The sequence below is a fragment of the Alligator mississippiensis genome, chromosome 11 (genome assembly GCF_030867095.1).
Source record: "Alligator mississippiensis isolate rAllMis1 chromosome 11, rAllMis1, whole genome shotgun sequence".
In the NCBI taxonomy this organism is placed as follows: domain Eukaryota; kingdom Metazoa; phylum Chordata; order Crocodylia; family Alligatoridae; genus Alligator; species Alligator mississippiensis.
In genome coordinates, this window is record NC_081834.1 from 24858338 (window position 1) to 24886123 (window position 27786).

Below are 27786 nucleotides of genomic sequence, written 5' to 3' on the forward strand. Positions count from 1 at the left end.
ATTACGTTCAAACGTAGCCTCTTAAATTTTCAGTCATTTCCTATACTAGAACTACATTTTAAAACAGGGGCAAATATAAAGCAATCTAAGCCATCATTGAAACAGAGCATTCTTCTTCTAAGTTTGTCACTGTATGTGATACCACAACAAATTGTACGTTTCTACTGACCAGTGTCTTAATAGAGCAAAAACATAAACACTTTCACAAAGCACAGGGCAAATTTCCTCTCCTTTTCACCAAAGGTGTTGTTTCTGTACTTGCAGTGTAAAGTCTATTTTGTCTCTAGTTTCTCCCTCAAATCTTAAAATTAGTTTTGTCTTGGGAAATTAATCCCTATAATGTGAACAGTACAAATTATAGGAAATGCTGTAATTATAATACTAACCACTGCAATGTCAGTTTTGTTTTTTCTATCTTCATAGGAATTTCAGCTCTTAGGTGATGATGTTATCAAATAATTTACAAATGCCTCATCCGTATTTTTCTTTTTAGCAATACTTTCATGCTGGAGGAAATGGACTGAAGAAGAACTTCTTGGAGAAGAGCCCAGACCTACAATCCCTGAGATATGCTCTTAACCTTTACACGCAAACTACTGATGCCTTGATAAAGAAATTTATAGACACTCAGACTTCTCAAAGTAAGTAACTTGAAAAAGTGGGGCTGTAAATGCATCAAAGAGCATTTTAAAAAGGTAAATATGCCAATTATAACTGTTAAAACATCTTAAAGTTCTAATGATTATGGAACTGAAGACATCACCTTTACTCAGTCTAAAAAATGTTCTTCCTCTTTGTTATTAATGCTGCATAAAATTGGATTTTATTGACAATCTTAACAAGAACTAACAAACCTAAATGAATAGCAGTAATATATTCCGTTGTACACTTACATTTGCATATGCAGGCAATGCAAAGGGATGGTACAGGCCTAAGCGTATGATGATATACTATGGACCAGGTCCTCTGCTGGTATAAATCAACACAACAGTTGAAATTAATGCTACTAACTTGATATACCATAGGAAAACATCTCAACCTACAGTAATGCATACAAACTGAATAGGTTGGTTTAGACTGTACAACCATTAGAATGTACCAGTTTTCACTCATGTTGGAAGCCCTTACTCAACAAAATGACCTCAGTTTCATAATCTAATCTATGATATCATAACTATGGAAAATAAAATTCAGTACATTTCAGCAGCTATAAATATTTCCAAAATTATAAATTAGTATTTGTAAATACCTACCATAAATATACGCTCCATACTTTCTTCTTTTGACACTCAGAACAACAAACAGTAGAAAGCAGTGCTCTTGGTCAAAACATTGATTTCACATCACGACAAAAACATGCCAACTTTCTTCTACTGACATGAGCCCTGACTTGTTATGGCCAATGATTATTTGTGTCCCAATAGAACAGAAGGGCATTCATAGAATCATTGAAAAGCAGGGTTGGGAGGGACTTCAGGAAGCCATCTAGTCCAGCCCCCATTCAAGGCAGGATCATTCATTACTAAAGCATCCCAGTCGAGTACTTGTCTAACCTGCTCTTGAAAACATCTAAGGATGGAGATTTCACAGACTCCCTGAATAGCATCTTGGCTTACCCAGCATCATACTGAGAAAGCTCTTCCTAATCTCCAGCCTAAATTTCCTCTACTGCAATCTGCTTCTAGTCTTGCTTCTAGTCCTCTCCCCCACAGCCACAGAGAAAAGTTTATCTCCATCCTCTTTATATTCACCTTTCAGGCATTTGAAAATTGGTGACAAACCCCATCTCAGTCTTCTTTTCTCCAAAACAAATATTCTTAGTTATTTTAGCCTGTCCTCATAAGTCATATTTCCCAGGCCTCTAATCATTTTTGGTACTCCAATGAACTCCAAGTTGTCCACATCTTTCTTCTGCACAAATTTCTCTCTCAGTGCCAAACAGGACAGGAGAATCACTTCCCTGACTTGTGACTGATGTTCTTATTAATACAACCCAGTATGCTCTTGGTCTTTTCCTGCAGAAAGAGCATGCTGTTTGCTTATATTCAGTTTATGGTTCACTGTGACCTCTGGGTCCTTTTCTGAAGTACTATAGCCCTTCCCCAGTCCTTCCCCAGTCTGTACTTGTGCATGCAACTATTCCATCCCAAATGCAGGACTTCCCTGATTGAATTTCAACTGACTGGTTTTCAACAAGGTCATTCTGAATCCTAGCTCTACTCCCCAGAGCATCTGCAGCTCAACTTAACCCAAACCAACTTTGTGTCATCCGCAACTTTGCCAAGCATGCACTCAATCCAATCCTCCAAAACATTAATGAAGATAGTAAACAACATCAGTCCAGAACAGATCCCTGGAAAACCTAGCTGTTCACTGGAAAACCCCAGCCTTTGTAGTTTGACGTACCTGTCCATGTAGTCTATCACTTTGCCATAGACATAAAAGGATAACAAGTTGGTCAGACATAGCTTAATTTTGATGACTCCATGCTGGTTGTTCCTGATTACCTCATTTTCTTCAAGGTGTTTACAAACAGACTTTTTGACTCCCTGCTTCATAGTCTTTTCTGGTATTGAGGTCAGACTGACTATAGTCTATAATGTACCAGAAGGGACGAAATCATGTTTCTTTTTAAAATAAATCTGTGCTTTTTACCAGTAGATCTCAACAAAAGTACTGCAATCTGGCAAGGTCCATATCTAAAGGTAAACATTGTGGGTGGGGGTCCTTCCCTATGTTTGGCTTAAAATTGAGAAGACTGTGTGGTTGGCTTAAATGGGAGCAAGGTAATGCTTATTGCTCTCTTTCTTTTCAGGGTTTTCTGTTATTTCCATTACCTATGAGAATCTTTCATACTGAAAAACATTTTTAGTTTCCTATGTGATGATTTTTAAACAAGACAATGTTGAAGTTAGATTCTTTTTAAATATCTATATAGTAAACCTTCAGATGTTGACAGGCTCTTAAAATAATTTAAAGCAGAGAACACTAAGTGCTAATATACTAAGGTCACTTAAAATGCTCTAGCTTTCTGTTTTACATTGCTCATGGTGTATAGTCTAAGTGCATCAATAAAGACTGGATGCTTTCTGTTTAATGGGTCATGCTATCCATTGTAGAGTACAAGCATTCACAAAGATATTTTCAAGCAGTCAAATGGCTCCACAAAGCCCAAGAAACTTTCACATTAATCCCTGTTGCTTTCAAAGGCTGTTACTGCTTGTTATTATAGAGTATAATATTTCCTCAGGAACCGTTCTCTATGCAGGAACAAGTGCATTAAACTCCATACTAAGAAAGTCTTCAGACAGAACATTGCTAACTTTTGCATAATGCCAGTCTGCACAAGATTGCACCAACCATAAGAAGTATTTACAAAAATGGTCCTGTCCATTACTTACATTTGCTGATTTATGATAATCTTTCTCTATGTTGTGAGAAAGTTTTAGTTGAACAGTTTAGTTGAAAAGTTTTAGTAGAACAGTTAACCTGATAGGCAATCACTTTTACCTTTGAAGTAAATATGATACTTACAATTTAAAGAGCTGGCTTGGAACATAAATTTTGTTGCTTGCTCTTAAGAGTCATTGTTAGAAGTGATTTTCCAAGCAGCTCCTATATTGGATTAATTGTCTTCATTAACAATTCATGTATTAAAAGAGAGAAAATGCTATAAAACTCTAACTTGTCAGAAATAGATTTTTTTCCTTAAACAAGATAACAGTATAGATTTAGGCAAAGGATGATTAATTACTTACTCATTCTAGAGTACATTCTGTTTTTCTTATGCATGTTTTCATTATACCTTAGGCAATGAAAATAGGATGGGCTGTACTTATTAAATTGAGATCATTTATAATTTCCAAGCCATAAAGCTGAAGGGCCTGATTTTCATTAAGAGGTGCCTAAGGTCTTGTAGTCCTACATTTACACACACACTTATAGTAGCACAAATGCAATAGTTGGGGATGAGCAGTAAGAAAACTGGTCTCAACTTCTTACAACCTCATGATGATCTCTTGACTTAAATGCATAAACAAATTGTGAGAACAATGGAGGCTTTTTTTTAAGTGTTGATTTATTTCTTTACTAATAAATGAGCTAGCATGTACTTTTAAATTTAATAACACAAATTGAATTGAATTGAATTAAAATAACTGGTCTTTTTGAAACTCACTCTTCCCCTTCCTATGTTCCTAAGTCTAATGTTTTGCAAAGATATTCCTGATAGAATTTCAGTGGAGAAGATATAAATTTATCAACATTTCTGGTTCTTCAAAGGCTTTCACACTAAAAATATATCATAGTAAGAATGCACAGGAGAGTTTTTCAAGATCTGCTTTTAAAGAATATATTGAAGAATTTGTACAATTATCTATGTTTACCGAATATTTACATATCTAACAGGTGCTTTCTGCCTAGAATGACAAATACAGAAAAAAATTATAAACCTAACATGCTTTACTGCACACACTAATTCTGTTTAAGATTCCCAAAGACAAACTTGAGTTGCTTGTGCATTCTAAGTTAATAGAGGTGAGAAGCAGCTCAGAGTTGAAATGAGCCTAGACACAGATTTTAATGCTATCTAGTAGTCAATAATGAGATATCTCATTACTAGAGCCAAACATCCTGTCTCCATTTTCACCTGCCCAATTAATATCAAGCAGATCACAATATTATCTCATTTCTTATTTATTGGGACTTATTCTAAAGTTTATTCACCAAATTCTTCCAGGCATATAAACTGCTCCAGCAGCAATTCACTAAGGCTAGGGACAGACATTCAAAAAGCCTGAGCCTGAATTGATTCAATCTTTGCAGGTTAGTCTAACCTGGTTAGGCTGAACTGGTTAGACACTGGAAAGGCATTCTCTCTGGACTGAGAAAATTCAGGCACATGCCCGCAGTGGTTTAGGCTAGAAGCCAGGGGGCACTAGAGCAGCCCACCCTTCCCTTCTGCAGGAAGCTAAGCTGAGGGGGGCATGGCCAGGCCTGGGCAGGACTCTCTCATTAGGGAGGTCTGTCTGCACAGTCTCAGGCTTTTCCCTGCTGGCTGTTCAAGGGGTGGGAGTGTTGCCAACCCTCAGCCTGGGCCTAGCACTCTGAGGCAAAGGTTGGGGGGGGAAGGGGAGTGCAGTGCAGTGCATGCATCTGTTGATGATATGGAGCTTTTCAATCTCCCTCCCTCCTTCCTCATACTGTCTGCAGCAAGCTGACAAGCAAGCAAACCAGCTGGGGCTGATAATGATAACAGTCTTTATCACCCAGTTAGCAAAACAATGGTCTCTCTCCATTAATTCAAACTTCTTAAACAGTTTACCATCTGACCTGTTGATTAGCTCCACACAGCCCTAAGCAGTCAGTGTTCTGTCTGCCTGCCCCAGTGAAATTGGAGAGAGGCACACACAGACACCTCTTAGCATTAGCCAGCATACCACATGCCTAGGGTCCATGGGGCTGGGGTCCATGCCATGGGAGATGGGGTGGGGGAGGGGGGTGGCATTTCCTGCTTGAACAGTGAGAGGGGGGGTTAGGGCAGGGGGAAGCCAGGAAGGCCCTGCTGTGTCTGCAGTCTCTGCTGGAGCCTTACACAGCATTAGCTAGCATATCGCATGCTGGCTATGGTCCATGCTGGGGCAGAGGGAAGGTATCCCTGCTTAAGCAGTGAGTGGTGAGGGGGAAGGGGAAAGCCAGCAGACCCTGCTGTGCCTGCAAGTCTGTGCCAGCTCTGGCCAGGGAACAGAGGGGAGGGACAGGAGCAGAGAGCCCCACCCAGCCCAGAGAGTATGCCAGGATGCTAAGGGACTCTGATGTAACTTAAACTACCAAAGGGTCTGGGACAGACATTGCATAAACTAGTTTGACCCAGATCATTAATTCTGATACTACATTCAACCAGGTTTATCTCTAACCAATTTCAGCCATTTTTGAATGGGTTTATGTGCACTGAACATCTGTTCTGTTACAGGCTTAAACCAGTTTCTGGTCACTTAAACCGGTTTATGTGTAATGTCTGTCCCTAGCCTAAGTAGCCTAATGCAGAATTAATTGAAGGCAATGGAAGAGATACAAGATTAGGGAAGTTTCAGGCTTCCCTAAATCCTAGATATCGCTTCCCCTCTGTCAGTTACAATCCTTGATAGTAATGTGTGATCATCCTCTGCCTGCTTCAGATATTTTAAGACCCCGATTTGTACAATTTTGCTACAACAGACCTCCTGGCTGGTGAATGTAAGGCTTTAGACTTTTGAGTCAAAATTCTTAAGATGCTAAGACTTTTCATGTGTGCAGAAGTTCCAGGACGAAGGAAGGGCATGGAAGGTGGTGAATACCACCTCTTCTGGTTACTCTTAGGCCCCATCTACAAGTTATACTTAAGGCATGATTAATCAGTTAATCACAACCTAAGTGGTCACCTGGCCATACATTCAATCAATTAATGGGATGATAAAAAGAAGAATGAACTACAAAGTTATTCCACAGAATATATGTAATAACTTTGCAGCTGCTTCCTATCATGCCATTAATTGAAAATGTGGCCAGGGGCCACTGTGGCTGTGAGCCACATCAGCTGATCTGATCTCCCAGTTGGGGGAGGCCCATGTGCACTTCAGAGCCTGGGAGCTCCCAGTTCACATGGCAGGAGGCACAATTTTGTGGATCACACATTAGATCCCATCATGCCTTTGCCTGCATGTGTAGCGGGGCCCTTATGTTTATCTATTGCTATAGCAGTCTGAGTAAGATAAATGAGCTAAAAGGCTGTAACTTTAATCCTGAATAAAGCAAAATTAAAGTTATAACACTTTTGCTCCACTTATATAGCTAGAGGAGCAGACAGATGTAACACTATAAAATGTTCTGATGTGACTGATATAATTAAATATAAATATAATTGTCCACAACAAAAGATATCCCTGCCTTTGAAGTTTTGGGGGTTACATTTTGCCTATTTGTAAGTCAAATACTATCATTGTTTGCAATGAACACCAGATGACAGTGAAATTGTCTCTCTATTGGGAGAAATAAAGTGTAGCAATGGCATTTCACCATTAGATCAACCCAATACTTTAGAGACAGGGAGTTACAGACAGTGCACTGAGCCTAGCCAAGACTGCCGCCAGCATTTTTTCCTTCTCTCCAGTTACAGTATAGCATGTCTAGCATTTCCTCTAGGGACCTTGCAGAGTCAAAGTGAGGGAGACAAGGTCAAAAAGGCTGCTGCCATATAGTAATTTGTCAAAATAAGGGCCCTCATAAACACAAGGGTCCTCACAAACCATTGTTTCAGAAGTACAATTGGTTTAAATGTCACTGTAATTACAAAAACTATACAGTCAGTCCTCTTCTTCCCTTTTTCTTCATTTTAAAGGGCTTTGACATTCCCTATGCACATTGCTGTTGTATTGACAGGAAAGTGCTTGTACAATTATAGCTTAATTCTCATATGGGATGGGTGGGAAACTACAGCCATGAAGCTCAATCTCCAGCCCACAGGCCAAATCCAGGCCATGGATTCAGCCCAGGCCAAAACCAGTCCATTTCAGACCAGTCCATTGCATTCCAGAACTGCAGTAATTAATGCTGCCACCTCTCTCCAGCAACCACATTTCTGGACCCATGGGGAGCCCTTCAGGCCAGATTATGTGCCCTCACATGCCCAACTGCACTGGCATGCAGGGTTGCTCCACAGCCAGATCCAGCACAAAGGTCAAGCTGGTGCATGGGATTGTGTCATGGATTGATCCAGTGCATATGGCTGGGCCAGTGCACCAGATCACACTCTGGATGCCAAACCACACTGGATCAGGCCTGTGGACCAGCCTTGTGCCATTCATCCATCCCACATGGCCAGAAGGCTGAGTTCCACTGAGCTACAGTATGTTGCACCTTTATACTGGTATAACAGCTTCCACAGTATCAGCAAACCACTCTCTTAAACTAGGGGTGTCAAATAAATGGCCCACACCTCTCAATCTGGCCCACTGGGCTACCAGCAGGCACTGGGAGTTGGGGAACATGGCCTGCTGCCAAATCCAGAGCCCTGTGGCCCTGCTGGCCATCAGTGGTGAGGTTGGCTCTCAACCGCCACACCTGAACTCACTCCTGCAGACCTGCCACCTCTGGTCCCCGTGCAACCACTGCCATGTCCACTACAACAGCCCTCATATCCTGAGCTGAATCTGGCCTACAAGGAACCCTGCGATCTGGATCTGGATCTGGCCTGGGGCACCAAGTGAGTTTGATACCCCTGCCTTATACCAACATTGTTATACTAATCAGAGTAGTACAAAACCTGTGTTTCTGGCATGTTGGCTGAAAGCTGTCATTTTTTTGGAAAGTCCCAATTCAGTGGTTCTTCCTACATTTTGAAACATCATTTTTAAGGTATCATGTTGCCAGGAAATCCATTTAAAAACATGTTGTTTTCATTTTTGTAAGGTCAGAATTTGGCCTTATGGAGAATGTCAAGCTAAGAAAAAAAAATGTTATCATACCAGAAAGCAACATGAAATTGGCTTTTATTTTTTTAATTCCCACCATGTTAGATGGAAATTTTGCAAATGTACTGTGATTAGTCTGGAGCAATGTTGGAGAACTGAAGAAAAAAATTGTTTCTTTTAAGCTCTATCTAGGTACCACAATATTTTGTATATACATAAAATGATTTTTTACAGTTCACTGATGTCTGTTATACCAGTGCATGTACTGGGGGAAAGTTAAGTAGGACTAGACAAGTGTATTTACATGAAGAATGTGCTTAAATACCTTTTTGTAAAGAGATTATTGCCTGAATCAGGCCCTTAATTCTGCCCTCTCCTCCCCCTGCCTTCCTCTTCTACATATCTTTAATAGAGGTTCTAGATTGTGCAGTGCAGTCAAATGAGTTTGTAGGGCAACCTTAATACTAACTGTTCCTAACTTCTCAAGTGATTGATTTACCATCAGGCAAACTACTCATTTCTACTGTGGTGTTTTGAAAGTAAGAATATATAAGGGCTAAAGTGTTTTCTGATATATTTGAAAATAACAATCAAGGAAAGAATGTTATTAAGCACATGTGCTTTAGAAGTAAATGACCATGGAGTCAAGATAGATAGTGTTAATAACTCTGCCATAATCTTATCCTGATGGATTTTACACTTCAAGGCACTGCAGAATCCCAGAACTGTTTTCTCAATAGACACGTGCTTGAGTAATAAGTGACTGAATGCTGTGCATAAACAACCTATAGCTTTAAATAACTGGCATGTTTATGTACTTTATGTACGATAACTTTACCATTATAGCATCTAAGTGATGGATATTGTAAGTTCAACTCTTTGGTTCACAGGGTACATTGAAAACAAGACAGCAGCCCAGCAATGAAAAAGAATGACAAGCCAAGATTGCTGACTATATTATCATACTGTAGTTATTGCTCAGTATCTCTATCAAGATAAGCATACTTAACAATAAAGCTAGGAACAGACATTCAAAAAGCCAGAGCCTGAATTGATTCAATCTTTGCAGGTTTGTATAACCTGCCTAGATTGAACGAATTTGCAAGTGAATAGACATTCAGGAAATGCAGGCACATTCCTGCAGTGGCTTAGGCCAAAAACTGGGGGTGCTTGAGCAGGCCTCAGCTGCAGGTCATGTGTGCTGAGGGGGGCGTGGCCAGCCCCAGCAGTATCCTCAAGTGAACTGGCCAGGGAGGGGGTTTAATTCCTCCTACCTGTCCCATCAGCATGGGCCCTGGCCATGGTCCATCTGGCTCCCCCCCACCCTTCCCCCATGGGGGACCGCAGCCAGGGTCTGCCCACCCTGACTGCTGCTGCCAACCACTCCCTGCAAGGGGCAAGCAGCAGGATAAGCCCCCTCTCTGCCACCTCCAACAGACACCAGAGGGAGAGGGATATAACCCACCTCCATGCACCCACATCTAAGGAGGCCATGGCAGCAGGCCTCTGGCCATACCCCCACCCCTGCTGCCAGAGCAGTGAAGGGGGAGTGACCCTGATGGGGAAGCAGCCCCTCTCATGGTTTCCTGGGAGCTCAAGCCTCTTCCCACTGGGGGTGCTGTGCTGCAGGTGGGAGTGGGGCAGAGTGGGACAGGCAGAGCTGCTGCAGACTGCGCAGGGCAAGCAGCAGTACTGAAGCTTGGAGCGGTGGCCATATCCCCCTTGGCATCGCCAACACTCACCCAACGCAGTCTGCAGCAGCTCTGACCACCCCACAGTGCAGCCCCCCCACCCCCCCCCGGCCAGGAAGAGGCTTGCATTCCCCGAGAAATCTGCTGTCCCTATCACAGTCTCTGCCACCTTCCCGCTCCAGTGGCAGGGGCGAGGGCATGGCTAGAGGCCAGCCAGCATGGCCCCCTTAGGTGAAGGGGCAGGAAGGGGGGTTATTTCCTCCTCCCTCTGGTGTCTGATGGTGGGGGCAGGGAGGGGGCTTATCCTGCTGCTCACCCCATGCAGAGAGCAATTAGCAGCAGCAGTCAGAGCAGGCAGACCCTGGGTGCCAGTCCCCCAGTGGCAGAGGAGGTAGAGGGTGAACAAACCCCCTACCTGCCCCCTCTGACTTGGGGGTCATGCAGGCTGGCATCTGGCCATGGCCCTGCTGCTACTGCAGTGAGTGGGGAGCACCAGGAGGACTCCAGCCCAGGGCCATGCCAGTGGGACAGGGAGGGAGGAATTAAACCCCCTCACTGACCAGTTCACTTGAGACTACTGCCAGGGCTGCCCATGCCCCCACCAATGGAGCAGCAAGTGGGGAAATGCCTGGCAGGGGCTGCTCCATCCCTGCCTAGCAGACCCTGCTGGGGTACGTGATGGTGAGACAGGGGAGGGAAGAATAAACCTCTTCCCTGCCCCTTCACCTTAGGTGGGGCTGGCATCTGGCCATGCTCCTGCCCCTACCCACCCCTGCTCCAGCTAGGAAGCAGAGGGGTGGGGCCAGCCCTGCTCCACTGGAGCAGAGAGCACAGCCCCACCCAGGGCTGCAGAGCATGCCAGGATGCTGGGGACTCTGGTTTATATTAAACCAGGAAGGGGTCTGGGACAGAAGTTGAATAAACCAGTTTGAGGTCAATCAATTAAGTCTGATGCTACATTTAACCAGGTTTATCTCAAACTGGTTTTGGCCATTTTGAAACTGGTTTATGTGCACTGAACTTCTGTTCTGTTACAGGTTCAAGCCAGTTTCTGATCACTTAAACTGTATTATGTGTAACTTCTGTCCCTGGCCTAACAGAATTAAGGGCTAACTTTTTGTTTCGTTTCACCACGCCATCATTATATCCTTTTTTTTTTTTTACATGCTCAGAAGGTAAATGCTATCAGGAGTGTGTGTGTTGCGGGGAGGGGTGGAGAAGAAGCTCACTTTTTCTTCCACTTGGCACTGAATAAAACCAGAACAAAATGTTAAGCATTCAAACGGTTTTGTTGCAACCCACACATTTAAATCAGATGAGCAGTAGCCTCTTTTGCAAATAAATTACAGAACTTAACTACAGTAATTAATTGTTCAAACCATGAATATCACTTTGATTGCTATTAAATATCTCTTCTAGAATATTTCAGACAATTAATTATAACCTGATAACAGAAGTTAGCTTTACTTGTGGTGAGAACTCTGATTTTTTTAATACTTAGTTTAATGTTTAAGGTACTGTGCAGGCAGAAACTTACAGTAGTATCCTAAATTACTAGTGTCTCTAAAGTAAAAATTACTTCTAGAACGGCTGAACATTCAGGACAGCCGTCTTTCCTCAGGTTTTACTATACTATACATTTAAATATAAATACTATATAATATTATAAATACTATACATTTTTCATCTAGTGTAAGTGCATAAGATATAATAAACATGGTGGTTGAATTGCAAGATAGTAAACTTGTGATTTTCAACTTTTGTGGGTTTCTGTACCATTAGTTAAGTAGAAAATCAATACCCATCTAAAAACACAAATTCCAGACTGCAGCTCCATTTTGTTTTTACATGAGAGGGAGACTGGTGTGTGGGCAGTTCAGTGTCTCCGTATATACTACCCAGGCTTTTGTGCCCTGGAGAGGTCACTTCAGCTTTGCTTTATCTCTTACACAAGGATTACATTTAGCAAGCTGATGTCTCACTTGGCATAATTCTGTCATCTCGCGAGAGAGAGAGAAGCCTACTACTACTAGTACTGCAGAATATTCTTCCATCTAAACTGATTAACAAAAGCTTTACAGATTTTATATGGCAGATGAAAGAGAGGAAACATCTCAAAACAAAAAAGAACATATTTAGAACAACTAGAAAAGTTTTGCATAACACAGAATATAACATTAAGTGTATCCATTCATCAGGCCCTGCCTTATAAGATATAAAAATAGGTAATGATATCGGCATACATTTCAACTGCCAAACCAAAATTAAGGGATTTGTCTTTTCCTTCACTGTGTAGAAAATACAGAAGAAAAGCAAACGCTTCCTATCTTCTTTAGATAGTAAAAATCACAGTTAAATACTACACAAATAGGCACATTATACATAACTACATCTAGACAGGCAAACAAAAATGCCACTATATGATCTATGGGAAGCGAGGAATGGTGAAACCAGACCCTGGATGCCCCTAGCAATACAAGAGAAACTGATTTTTCATGTCTGTTTGAAAACTTATATTTAAATTATGAAGGCCAAACCTTTATTCTATTAATCTGAGGTATTTAACAGCATATTTTGCGTGTACATAGCTTTTGTTGTTCACTTTTGATCTGTATTTTGGACAGGCATTCCTGAAGTAGGAAATTTTACTAACTGGGCCTGTACTAGTGGCAAGTTTGAGATTGCAATAACATATTAACATTATCTCATTATGAGACAAAAATAACAAAAATGAAAGCCTGAATGAAAACCAAAAGGCCAGAACAGCCTATGTAAATTAAAAAGAGAACAGCATGATACAACATAACTGGATTTAGCAGTGTCCTCTGAAAAACTGCACCATGAAATGTAGAATTAAATTCATTTCTCAGTCTTGTATGATCGCACATTACTGAAAACAGTATGAAGAATGAAACTATAAATACAGAATTAATACTCTTATAATAATACAAATAAATTCAATACATTCAGAAATAAAACAAAAAGTAAATATGTTGAAAGCTAAGCTATACAAAGGCATGGAAAGTATGAAGCACAAGACTTACACACTGCATGAGCAACAAGGGACAAGGATGTTGAGGTAACCATGGAAAAGCTTTTTAAGGGACAGGGAAGAGTTAGGTGTTAGGGAGCTAATCTATTCTTGCTAACATTACTGGGCTTCATTTCCACTAGCTTGACATGGAATTTCCAAAAGTGAAGCTAAAAACAGATGTCACAGCCTTTTGTCCTGGGAGCCTGCAGATACACAAGCCCATTGTCCTACTTCACCTACCCATGAAGTACTTGCTATGAACAGTTCTCAACCATCCAAAGGTTAAAATGTATTCATAAAACTTATCTGAAATAAACCAACGACAAAAAAACCCTATCAATACATTTTACAGCATTTACCATATTAGTTCATGAAGAATTTGTTGAATGGTAATGGTTGACATCTCCCTACCTTTGCATTGACTTAACTCAAATATTAAAGCAGTTAAATTATGTATAAAATCTATATTAATGTTCTCTGAGAAGCCTTCTGGAAAATTAACAAAAAGTTACTATAAACATGTTTCTAATCTACCTAGTCAGTATTTTAGCCTGAGTTTTTTAAATTATACTCATTACTTCAGGGGAGAGTTCTGGGTAAAATTTAATGGCTCAATATGGTCTAGAGTTTGGTTACTATTTTGCATTCACTAGCTACAGTTCCATCCACAGGGCACACAGAAAAGTAGCTCCTAGAGCACCTGTACTTTTAAGTGTAAGATTGAGAGCATTATTTTAAAACATCAACAGACTATTATTCCCTTACGCCTTTTTCAGTTTTGACAAATCTTTGTTATTGTTGCTAAGAATGTGTAACTAAATTCATTTTGTGCTAGACACTATAGTAGGAGTGGGCAATTATTTCAGCTGGAGGGCTATTTAATGAGTTTTGGGGACCTGTTGAGGGCCACATCCATCTCTGTCTTGCTCTCTTCTCTTCATCTCTCTCTCTCTCTGTCTGTTCCTCTGTCCCTCTCTCTTCCCTATCTCTGTATCATCTTCTCTTCCCCTCTCCCTCTCTTCCTCTGTCTGTCTGTCTCTGGCTCTGTCTCTCTCTCTGTCTGTCTCCCCCTCCTTCCCTACCTCCTGAACCCAACTGAAGCTGTAGTTCACTAGGAGCCCCAACGCTGAGCTGTGGACCCAGGCAGAAGCTGCTGCCACGCTGGCTGAGTGTTGGCATCATCTTTGGCCAGATTCTGGAAGGAGGGGGAGAGACAGAGAGATGAGAAGAGACAGAGAAAGATGCTGCCACCTGCCCGGCACAGCAACAGCTTCTGCGGCGCCACTGCCAGGTTCTGGGTCAGGGCTCTGGGTGGCAGCTTCCACCATGCCAAGAGGGCAGCAGCAGGGTCAGCTTTTGCATCTGGGCTCCTGAACTTACCTACTGCATCCACAGCTGATGCTGCCACCTGCCTGCTGTGGGGGAAGCCCCACCCAGATCCACAGCTGATGCCTGATGCTACTGCTACTGGGAGGAACCAGTCGTTTCCCTCCTCCCCTGTCCCCCACTCTCCTGGCACCATGCAGCAGCCAGAGCTGCTGGCCGCTCACAGGCCAGACTCAGTGAGTTGGCAGTCAGCCACCCACCCACAGGCCAGACTGAATCTGTCGGTGGGCTGGATCCCGTCTGTGGGCCACATTTTGCCTACCCCTGAACTATAGAGATACACAGCAAACTACAAACCCTGCCCAGAATTGTTTATTTATTTATTTATTGGATTTATACGCTGCCTTTTCTGAGAAGGATCAAGGTGGTTTAAAGAAGAGCAAAATAATTTATAAAACAAGAATAAAGGAGAATAAAACAGGAGAAACAAAATTAAGTTATAAAAGCCAATAGTGTTAAAGTAACCTAAAGAGCAAAAAAACCCTAAGCAACTTAGAAAAATCCACTATTCTGATATAAATTCATATTTACATATCATAATAGACAAATACTAGCTTTTGTTATAGGATCCTTGATGACCAAAACCACTCTTTTCTACTCACTTCCAAAAAAATCCTGCTCTATAACTTGCCTTCTGAATTTCTCATTTTCCTTTGTGAATAAAAATCTGACTACAGAAAATCAAATACTTCCAAATACCTTCTACATTCTTTAATAGTGCAGCTTTCTACAACTGAGAAGACTTACAAACCTTAATACGCTGCAGAGTCTCTTGTCAGCCTTGATACCATCATATCAAATGATCCTTGGTTTACTTTTTCTAATCAAACACAAGCTTTCTAAGTCCCTTAAAGTATATCATTCTGCTTGGTGAAAGAACTAGTCTAGCTCACCAGATCATCAAGAAACTTTGTTTTGTGTCCCTGAAGGAAAAGCAGTAAAATATCAACATACTGAATACTGCTACTCAATACAACGATACTCTTCTCTGAAACCTATTTCACCATTCGTGTTATTACTAAAAAGCATTTTGAGTTAGGTTATGATGTTGGCTAGATGCACATAGAGGGGCATGAGAGAAATAAATTCCCATATCATTAAATCCCCTGTCCAGACCCCCAAAACTTAAGACCTAGTGTCCCAGCCACCTGCGGAGGGTTCGGGATTGAGAGTATGGTCAGGGGTAGAAAGGTAAGAAAGGTTTATTGACTTAACAAAAACACAACTACGTGTAGTATACTACGACAGATAATGACAGACGATAATAATTCACGTCAGCAATTTACCGGCAGTCCCCTCTGATGCCTGATGTACGACAAGTTTCTCTTTCCACAAAGTCCCTGATTAGCGCTGTCCGAGGGGTACTGGAAAGGACCCTGGTATTCAGTCTTTGGGCTCCTCGGGATCCACAGGCCCACTGATTCAGGTCAGCAGCTAATTCATCCCTTTCACAAAGCTGCATCTTCTTTCTAAATGATTTCTGGATGTGCCAGCCAATTTATAACTTCTGAGCTATGCTGATATCTTACAGCCATTCAGAGTCTTTTTACTTCAACTGTCCTTAGACTGACCAATAGCAGTACAAGCCTTGCATTATTCTGATAAGGTTAATTTTAACTATACCACAGGGCCTTATAGAAGTGATGGTAATCACTTCTATAAGGCTTTGCTAAATTTACTAGGCCTTACTTCATCTTAGACTTTAATTAGACTCTTAGCAACAACATATAGCTTAATATTTGAACAAAGGACAGAAAAACACTTGCTCTAATCTTCATAGAGCCTTCAGCAAGCACGTCTATCACACAGACATAATTTTCAGCTGTCACACCTAGTACCTTTTGGGTGAAAGAAATGCAATACCTAACATATATGCAGCACTAGCTCTCCATCCCAGCTCATACAAGTGGCACAGACAGGGACAAACTTCTTCTCATCCTTCTTTCACATCTGCCACAGGCCCAGAGGTGTGTCTGGACACTTCTATACCTGTGTGGTGGCAGCAGCCAGACCAGCAGCCCAGCAGTTGCTATTTTTGCACCCTACCTCCCCAACCTCAGCACCTGAGTTTGGGGCCCTGGCTGTCCCCACCATTAGCTACCATGTTGATTGACATCCACTCCCCTGCCTTACATGGTTCTGCACTAAAAGTCGGATTCAATCACCTCCTGCATTGGAGTTTTAAGAAGGAAGGGCACATTCTTTCTGTTTTTAGCATATGCTCAGCAGAAGAAATAATTTAGTTAACTGTATTCGGCTTTCAGCATTTCAACTTTAACTTAGTTTCATTTGGTAAAAGAGTATTAATGTGTGTGCTATCTATACCTCACTGAACATAAGGGTTCCGGCTGCTGCAAAATGCAGTTTGATTGGTTTTGTGAACACTATCCCTTTTGCAATCCCCGTAGAACTTATATGTTAATCATTGTATGCTGCACTCATATCTATGACTGCAGCATTTATTCAGTATATTGTCTAAGTCCTAGACAGCTGATTACCATAAAAGCTATAAACTTCATAAATGTTCATTGCTATAAGGGGGTTTTGAAAGATAGGGTTAAGACACAAAACTAAAATTTAAAATGTACAGGATAAGTTGTACAGCCCTACAAAATGTCCACCTGTCAAATGGCAGGTGATATTAAAAACAGAAATAATGTTGCCACAACACACAATTTTATTGCAAGTCTCTCAATTTTCTGCGGGCTTTTTGTAAAACCCAGATGTGGGAAATATGATTTGAGAATCTCAGGATTTCCTTAAAATAAGTTTCTAACTCACAGCTGTACAAAAAACTTGAAGGTTTGAACCCAAAGCCAGAAAGCAAATGAAAACAATTATTATTTCTAAAACTTATGATTTTAGGCTACTGTCACCAATGTTTGAGGGCCTGATATATTATTGCAACCTGGGGGTTGAAATACTGCCCAGATCTCCAGCTAACTGGATTAATGAGAATTTATAGGGGTTGGCATTGGATTTATGACCCAGATACCTTGTCCAGACAGACCTAAACCCTCAAACCGACCACAGCCTCTCCGTTCAATAACATACAAATTTGATTGATACACAGTGATAGCAGATGAGAATAATGCAAACAATTCTATATCTACCAGTCCCCGGGTTCACAGAGTCAAGGTACGTCAGGCCAGCATTTGAGCTTCACTCTGAGGTTCTGTGTTGAATGTCAGAGGTCAGCAGCCTGGAGGTTGGAAGCCAAGCCCTGCCCTCCCCCCACCGTGGGGCAGATGAGATGACCTGGTGGTATGCCCTCTGTCCATGGTGGCTTTGGGTTCCCCTCTCAGGGACCCTTTGCTGCTCTGAAATCCCTCTTTTTGTATTCTTTTCTCCTCCTGATGACTCTTCATCATCAGGCATTGTTGATTGGTCTCCCTGTGGTCATCATAATGTCCACATTCTGTCCTGTCCATATTCCTTTTTTACACAAGCCCATCACATGCACACATCCCGATTTGGTTCTTTCTGGTTTCTCCTAATTTGACTCATCTACCAAAGCCAGAAATCCCAAGGGCCCTGTAGTTGGGCACTGTGACCTTGCCAACACGGCAGTCTCTTATCTCATGTTACGGAACAGTGTGGTACATGTCTTCAATTTCCCAGCCTGTGTTTCTGCTTGCTGCTTGCCTGTGTCAGATACAGTGTGCCTTGAAGTAACTCACAAACAGGCTTTTAGAAATCAATTAACCCTTGCTGTTGTCCTGGATTCATAGATTGTTAGGGGCTGGAAGGGACCTTGAAGATTATCAGGTCCCGCCCCCCCGCTCTAGACAGGAAGACAACTGAGGTTAGGTGACTGCAGTGAAGTGACTGTCTAGTCTCCTCTTGAAAACCACCAGGGTAGGTGACTGCACCACCTATGGAGGGAGTTTATTCCACAGTCTGGACACCCTGACTGTGAAGGAGTTTTTCCTGGTATTAAGACTGAAACAGCCTTCCAGGAGTTTGTATCCATTGGTCCTGGACTTCTCCAGGGGTGCTGTAGTGAACAGTTGTTCAATGAGCTCCTGATGCACTCCTTTGATGTAGCAGTAGGCCACCATCAAGTCCCCTCTCAACCTTCTCTTCTTTAGACTAAACAGTCCCATGTCTCAGCCTTTCCTCATATGGCTTGCCTTGCAAATCCCTGATCATATGGGTGGCTCTTTTCTGGACCCTCTCAAGTTTTTCCACATCCTTAGTGAAGTGAAGCACCCAGAACTGAACACAGTACTCCAGCTGCAGTCTCACCAATGCTGAGTACAGAGGGAGTATCAGGTCCCTTTCAGCCATGGTGCAAGTTAAGCTGTCACCACCAAGCCTATATGTATGTTGAGGATCATTGTTCTAATGAATATGTACTTTACCTACAAGCCAATTCCTAAAAGCAAACCTCTAAATATCATTTTCTAGCCATCAATAGGTACATGTGTTTTGGAAGGAAGAAGATAAGAAATTAGAGAAGTAGAAGATTCCATAGGCTAAATTCTAAAATCCCCAAATAACATGTGAACAGAGTAGGTCAGATTCATCGAAACAAAATTTAAGCAAAGTAGAGCAATGGAAAGGCCAGAAGTCTCAAGCAGCTGAAGAACCACAAGAATGTGATCTGGAGAGTAGTGGATAGTAAGCCAGATGTATTGGAGGCAGCTATAGAGGAGGCTATGAATAATCTGAAGTTGATGGAAATTACGTATATAGGCTTATAGCTGCTCAAGGCAACGAGAAAGGCCTGAAAGATTAAATATCTCAAGGGAGATGAAAGAGGAAGTCTCAGGGCCATCTGAACAGAAGTCTTCAAATTCTCTTATAAATTTGTTGCTATCAAAACAATAATCCATCTTCTTCAGTATGAAATTTATTAACTTTCATAGATATACAGATATTTTGAAAGCGTCATATTTGAAATATTCTCAAACACATTACTCAATACAAAACTATAGAAACTGGGAATATTAGAGATGACTATTCAAAATACTGTCAGCCTTTATAGTTTATTGTTGATTTTTTGTTTTAGGGGATGTCTTTGTGTTGTTTTATTTTTGATGTTTCATTTTTAAGAACACATCCCAAAAATGGAAAATTACAGCTGTTTAATAAACAAACCATGACATTTCCTCATCCAGGGAATGTATATTTTAATACATTTGGTGATTTCCCATTAAATACCTAATTCAGTTTTTGGCCTCATAATCTTTGAGCTGTTTTGTCCATTTAACATACTGTACAGTAAATATTAAACTATGAGTGCGTGGATAGTTTAAAAAAAACAAGTGCTTTATTTGTCCTGGTGTTCTCTAAGTTGAGAACAGATTCGTAGCTTTGGATGAGCTTTGATCTTTACCATTTTCCTATCAAACAAATAATAGATTATAAAGTTATACATGCATGCAGTACTAATAACTGTCAAAGCACAAGCAGGTGCTAAGCTTCATACACCCAAAAACATACACTATGATCTCCTTGGGGCACTGTGTAGGCAGCTTAGTGAAATCTAACTTCCAAAAAGGAGCCACTGTTCTCTCCTCTATGAATAACTTCTATAGGAAGTGGCACCTGAGTACTGAAAATAGCCCCCTCAAATGGCTTGGCATCCTTTATTTATAAATCCTCTTGAACCTGAGCTCATAAAAAGGCTGTGGGTCATTGCTTTCTGTGGCCAGATTGGGCAAAATTTGTCACTTCTGTCTGCAACCATCTTAGCTCCTAAGTATCATTTTGGTCTAGTACTTAGGTCCTTAGAATCCTGCTTAGCTGCTGCACAGTCCCAGCCTTAATTTCCCTAAGCACCTAACTGCATGGCTCACTGAATGCCCAGAAGTGTCTCAGTGCTGAAAGCTGTCTCTCATGCCTAAGTCTTGTCAGGAATTGAAATCTAAGCACTCTTCTGCCTACCTTGCCTGCAGGACATGTATCAAGTAGCATTCTCAGAGTATACCTAATATACCAGACTTCATGTAAAACACAGCTGGAGAAGATAGTGCCAATGTGGTCAGTCCCATTTTATCCAACAGCTCTGTCTTTCTAGCCACCTAGGATACTGGAGACATACTGGAGTCTAGGGCACAGGTGGGCAATTATTTCAGCTGGAAGGCCACTGTACCTTAGTACAAGTTTTGGCAAGCTGTTGAGGGCCACAAGGGTAGCACTGCCCCTTGACAGGTGCCCCACCTCCTTGTCACCATTTTGGGACTAGAAGTCCCACCCTCTAACCCCTGTCCTTTGCCACCAGATGTCCTGCCCCTTGCTCCATAAGTACTCCATTTGGGTACGGGGGTTGCCAACTTGGAACCAAAAAACCCCAAATAATATACTAAAAAATCAAACATGCACAATAACTTATTTTAATTTTATTTTTAAAAGATATTTTGTCCTAAATTGTGTGTGTTTGTGTCATGTATGTAGAGGTGACTGCATAATAGATCAAAATGAAGGCTTACTCTTGTATATTGCATGGTATAGAGGATTAGGGAGGTATTTGTGAGTGGGTATGGGGCTTGTGGGGGATGTGGATATGAGTGAGTTTGTGGTGGGCTTGTGGGGGGTATTTATGGGGATGTACGAGTGGGTATGGGGTTTGTGGGGTGTGGGGGGGTGCATATGTGGGTAGCAGTGAGTGGGGCTCCCCCTAGAAGCACACACGTCTGTATTGGGAGGGGTGTGGAGAGTGTAGGTGGGTGCAGTATCTGTGGAGGGGTTGTGGTTGTAGGGTTTGCAGGGGAAGGTTTGTGGTTATGGTGGAGTGTGCTGGGAACCCCCCATGCGCATGCCTCCCTGAGCTGGTCAGCATCTGCCCCCACAACATCCCAGAGCTCACGTGCCCTATGGTGCCTCCCTGCCACTGCCAGCAGTGTGCAGCCCCAGCACACCCCGCACTGGACTCACCGCAGGAGGAGCTGCCCCTCTCCCTCTGTTCTGCCCTCACTGCCCTGCTGGGCAGCCCAGAGGTGGTGGTGACAACCATGGAAATGCAGAGTAGCCAAGTACAGGCTCCGGGCATGCTGCAGGAAGCGCCAGGCAGTGGCAAGGGGGAGGGGCCACTTTTCCCCTGCGCTAAGCACACTTCTGCCCCTCTGGGCTGCTGCAGCTGTTCAGTGTGAGCAGGTGAGTTCACAGCAGGCAAGGGGAGGGTGGGGGCTGCATGCGGGTCCCCGCCAGTACTGTGAGGCTGGTGCCAGCAGCAGTGGCAACTGGAAGGAGATGCCTAGAAAGGTAGTCTAGCTGTGAAGCCACCCCAGGCCCTCTGTGTGTCCAGGCAGCGGCAGGATGCATCATGGCTGGCGGGATGATGCCTGGGCCAGGCAGGACCAAAGAACCCGCCACAGGCCAAACAAAGACCCTCCACAGCCAGATCAGTCCTGTGAGCTGTATTTTGCCTAGCCCTGGTCTAGGTCCCTCTTTTGCACGTGGGATTTGAACCCACATCTTCTACATCTTAGGTAACTGCTGTAACCATAAAAGTGCAAGGTATGCTGTGGGGGAAGGTGCTGTCATTCCATCCTCTTTAAATCTGTTTCATTTTTTAAGGAAAAATTAAGTATCAATGAGATGAGTGTCTCTCTAGCCCAGAGGCTTAGATACTCGTTTGGGAAAGATAGCCCTGGGCTCCAGTTCCTACTGTGCTTAGTGAATAGTAAATAGTGAAATACTCAGTGAAGAAGGGACTGGAACAAAGGAGTCTCCTTTCTCCGGTGACTGGTCTGCCACTGGGCTTGAGTCATGCTCACCTACTTTCCCTATCTTTTATCCAGTTAGTGTCTGGTTTTTCCATGCAAAGTAGAACAGCTTCAACAAGAAGAAATGAGAACACCCCCAGGCTAGAAAATTCCATGGCACAGTCCCGAGAGGTGCAAAATGTGAATTCAAATCCCCCAGGTCAGAAAAGGGAACTAAAAACATGTCTCCTACATCCAGGTACAAATGCTTCAACTCCTGAACTATTAAATAGAAGGGGACCAGGGCCATCAACTCCTCCTGTCATTAAAAGGAAAGACTCCCATGTTTTTCAAAGAAAGAATTTACAACTTTAAAGCTGTGAATCCTGAATAATGAGAGGAAGCTCCCTCGATAGGCCTGAGTCCTACAGTGGGGCAGGACTTCTCAGCATTTCCTACTGACTACCTTAGGTGCTCAGTATGCTGGCTTTGGGGGATCCCATTCTTAGAAACACAACTTTGCCTATGCACTGTTTGGGGAGCCTCCGTGCCTAAACTGAATGTTGTGAATTCCACCAGGCAGCTAGGTGCCTAAAAGTAGGTGCTGCAATCCTCAGCAACCTGACATCTAAATCCCCACTTGGGACTCATATTTTTTAATTTAATTTTAAAAAGTTACTGCTGGTGGGGAAGAGTGATATTCAGCTTGAAAAACTGAAGTGGATGATCATATAAAACATGGAGAGATTCAAGAAGTGGTACAGATAGCACAGGACAGGGAAGCATTTATAAAACTCTAGAGTAACCAGCTCAGAAATACTCTATTCAGTTCTGGACCCCTTCTTTCCCCCCAAAAATATTCAGAAATTGAAGGAAGCCCAGAGACAGCAACAAAACCTGTAGCCCCCAACAAACAGCCTGTAGCCCTCAACAAATTCACCCCTACTGGTAACTTCTGAAAGCTCCTGTGAAACCTAAACTGCCTTTCCCTCATTGTATTTAAATGAATTGTCAGACCTGTCTGTTCATTTAGATGAGCTGCTTCATGATGAATTTCTGGAGGGTGACTAAGCCTTCTTGATGAGCCTATGCAATAAGTTAGTCATTCATATGGCTTGTGATAAAATATTCCTAAAACCAGTAAGACAGGAGACAAAGTAAAACCTCTGTCTGAGTCTTCAAAGGGTCTTCTGGAACAATACAGTTGTCCTTATGCTTGGGAAGTTCTACATTATATCTGGCTCTTTGCATATTAATAAGCTAAATAACCTTTCTCCACTGCTTCAGAGTGCTCCTCCAGATTCTATATAGGACATAATCATATCCCGAAAGCTCAGTGGCAGTTGTACAACTGGGCTAAGATCCAGTCTAATTTTGTCCCATCCTGGGCACCTGCTAGGATTATTTAACAAAAAGGTCGCTGTTTTCCAGACATGTCCTTAAATCTTGTCAGTGCAGTGCAGGTCTGTGACAGAGACAAAGGGGAAACAGGAACACATTCTGTCATTGCCCTTATAACTATGCTGCAATGAGGTAAGTCTTTCCTCTTTCAGCATATCTTCATGGTTTCTATTGTCTCTGCATCCACCAATAACCAAGGTTAGACTCCATGCTGCATAATTGTCTTCTACCATTTCTGGGATTAAGCAACAGTACACAATAGAAATGAGAAAAAATACATTAAAAACAGAAGTTGCCATGTTCAAACCTGCTGTTAATTAAAGTTGTATTTACTATAGAAGGAAATGCTAAGTCTCCTCTTGAAGAATAAAAATGTTCCATTCTTCTTTCCTCCTAAAGTCAAACTCCTCTGCAGAGTGAAGAGAATTGCAAACTTGCCTGAGTGCCTTCAATCTCTCTCTGCTTCAAGATTTGCTATTGTTTTCAAACCTGTTCAGTTCTGCAGATGCAGAAATTTTAGCAAAGCCCCTAGGTTTAGGAATGTTACTTGGAATTACTGCAGTGTAATATGATAGAACTCTAAAAGAATTTGAGGCCATTTCAGAAGAGAGGACTGGCAGCCCTAGTCTACAGTCCATAACATGTAGGCTAGGGACAGAAGTTACACATAAACTGGTTTAAGTGACCAGAAACTGGTTTAAGCCTGTAACAGAACAGGAGCTTAGTGCATATAAACCAGTTTCAAAATATCTGAAACTGGTTGAAGATAAGACTGGTTGAATGTAGTATCAGACTTAACTGATTTGTGTCAAACCAGTTTGTGAAACTTCTGTCCGAGACCCCTTCCTGGTTCAAGTTAAATCACAGTCCCCCAGCATCCCAGCATGCTTTCCAGCCCTGGGCTGTGCTGGGCTGTGCTGTCTGCTTCAGAGAGCAGGGCTGGCTCTGCTCTCTAGCTGGAGCAGTGAGGGCTGGCTGACAAAGGGGTTGGGGGCAAACCCAACTGGGAATGCAGCCTAGTCTACAGTGGAGGACTGCCTCCCAGGCAAACCCCAGCTAGGGTCAGGGGCCAGGGTGGGAGGTTAAACACCCCTTCCCCTGCTCAAACTTACTGCTAGCTGCAACTGTGGACTACAAATCCCAGAGGCACCTAGAAGCAGGAAGAGGAAGTAATAAGCAACCCTGCAGAGTCCTGCTGCTGTGATTTTAGACTACAAATACCAGAGGCCTCCGGGGCAACAGGAATAAGACATGAACGCACAACTCATTCTGGCTACATCCAGAGAGCTGTGCTGTAGTGCCCCCAGGCTTCTGGCCTGAGCTACTGTAGGCATGTGGCTGCATTACCTGAATCAAAGGTAAATGTCTGTCTAATTCTGTTTCAATTTCATCTGTGCAGCTTAGACTAACCTGCAAAGACTGAATCAGTTAAGCCTCAGGCTTTTTGACTGTCTGTACTTAGCCAAAGTGATGTTTTAACAAATGATTATTGTGACTATTTAAGTCATTGTATCATAGGCAAAGAACTTTTGAAATATTCCTGCCTGGAGATCTGCAATGCTGAGAACATGGGGAGAAATTCATTCTTGCTATAAAAAGATTTGAGGTCATTGATTTAATGGAGTTTTACCCATTTATAACAATACATAAATTATAGATTATAATAGATTATAATTATAGTACCTGTTCAAATTTTGAGGGTTTCTTCTTTTTTACTAGATAAATTTTGCTTCATACTACAACACTGCATCTTAGTGCTAACATACTGAGAAAGTGACGATAGTAACACTGATTTTAAAAATACATACCCAGATTGATGCTCATGGAGACTTACTGGATCTAGCTTTAAGGGCACTGCAAGCAGCATAATTTTGGCAGTGTGGAGTTTAATGTGGGTGACAAACCCATATAAGGAAGTAGATTAACTCTGAAGATTAGCCTGCATTGAAGTCTGTGCTACCAAGAGTTACAATGCAACTGATGTTTTAAAGCTTGCTCAGGTAGCTCTGCAAGAGCTGTAGTAGCTGCAAGGACTGCAGTGCAGATACACCCAATGTGTGTGCAACTGCATGGTCAGAAGGCCCATGTATCAGTTAGGGATTAGTGTGTGTCCCTCCACACATGCACAGGCAGTGGTATAAGTAGGACAGAGCATCTGGGATAGCTATCCCAGGCACTGTCTTGGGTGAAAAAAAACCAGCTGCTGCCTGAGCTGCACAATGGTGCTAGAATCTGTGGCAACCAGAAGTCACCAGTGTCCTTTTGTGTGCCAAATGCCCAGGTGTCCAACCACTAAGCTCTTGCTGAAAATTAACAAATTGTTAAAGACAAGCACTGTGGATTTGCATTAATTTTTATTGCAAGATACAGTTATGCTTCCATAAAATATTATAGATAAGCAATCACATCAATGGAAATCTGAGGCTTATTATTCTGCTTACCTAATCTACTGTATATGTTATTTGCTCATTATAATGGCATAGAATTTCCTTATACGTAACTGAAAATATAGTCAACAGTGGACACGTCTACCATATTTGCAGAATATGGCTGGAAAATAATGCATAGCACTTAATGTACAGTGGCTAGGAGGCTCTATGGTGGAAGCTTGAAACTAAATTGGTATTTATATGTTACATGCTCCTCAGGCACTATATAAATCCACCTTTATAAACCTTTACTACAGAAACCAAGCTAAAGGAAACCCTCGCTATTCATGGGTTCAGCATTCTCGGTTTCAAATATTCACGAATGCCAAACCCACATCTTAAATACACTTACAGGAGCTCCTCAGGAACTCCATGCTTGCCGCTGCCAGGCTCCCGCCATTGGCAGCGCAGCTGCACCCCCCACCCCCAGCCACCGGGGACACTACGCTCATGATGTTCATGAATGTAGTGCCATATTCCGCCATTCGTGGAGATCTCAAGAATGTATCCCCCGCAAATGGCAAGGGTTGCCTGTATCTGAAAATCACGCTCTAATTACTACTTTTCGTTGTGAACATGTAGGTGTATGTGCATGCTTGCAGGAATGCACAGACTTCCAGAACAGTATTAGGATTTTTTCCATTTGCATTTTATTATTTGTTACTCCTAGATTATCTGGCCCGACTTCCAGAGTAATCAGAAAATCTAAGGAGTGCTGCTGTCTCAAATGTGCTTCTGCTGTTGTTTCAGATTCTAAATATTCTCTCTAAGCCACTGAACAATATTTTCTTACTTTCTCTCTAATCTATCTTTTTTATCTGTGCATTAAAAAGTCTGCTTATAATATTTATTGTAGTGTGTTATACTTGCTGTTTCTGTTCTGCTAAGTCATATGCAGCATCTAGACTTGATAATCATAACCCACTATGTTTAAAAGGACCCCCTTGGGTAGGAGAATGCCATCTAGCATGTTCTTAACTCTTACCATTATTTTGAACAGGCTGGGGTGGTTTCAAGGAGAGCCACTGTATAAATTCCTTGTCCACTCTTCACAAAAGAATAAGTACTGAGCACATTAGTACTGACCAGTCAGGAACATGTTCCTGAGTGGCCGATAAATGCTCAGACTAAGTATACTTTATAACTTGTTACTTGTAGTCAGGTGAATTCTGCCTTTGGGTGTCAGTGTCCTCCTTTAGGGATTTATACTTGCTCTCTCATATACTTGCCTTGATACAGAAAAAGTGGTTGTATTAAATCCCCTTTGAAATTAACAGGCTATGTACATTTAACACATGAAAATAAAAAAATACAGATTACTTATATATAGTATGAATCCATTTTCCTCTTTAAAAGACAATTTCAGTTAAGCATTCCCTCAAATATGCATAATTCCAAGAAGGGAAGTAATTAGTAGGCCTGAGCAAAGCGGCAAGTATTCACTTCAGATTTGGCTGATTCAGAGGACAGTAATTTGATTCAGAGATTTGAATCACTGTCCTGATTCGATTCAGTCAAATCAGATCCGAAAGATTTGGCACCACTTTGGAGATTTGGCCATAGAATAAACAGGCAGTTGACACAGCTGCCTCCAGCTGGTAAGTCTGTTGGGGTTGAGGGACAGGGGAGAGAAGGGGCATGGGGGAGGGAGGGATTGGGGCTGGGGCTGGGACAAGCTGCCCTGTCGGGGCGGGGGGGGCGCGTTACTTGGTGGGAGGCAGAGGGGCTCAGGATGTGAGCATGGCA

General features: G+C 42.2%; 1 protein-coding gene across 1 annotated transcript in view; it reads left to right on the forward strand.

The window, feature by feature from the left end:
• Positions 1-27786, forward strand: part of UNC13C (unc-13 homolog C) — a 524763-nt gene that overhangs the window by 479655 nt on the left and 17322 nt on the right. Inside the window, exon 29 of the mRNA XM_014606134.3 lies at positions 494-641. Coding sequence (XP_014461620.1) covers positions 494-641 — 148 coding nt within the window. The remainder of the gene's footprint in view (positions 1-493; positions 642-27786) is intronic.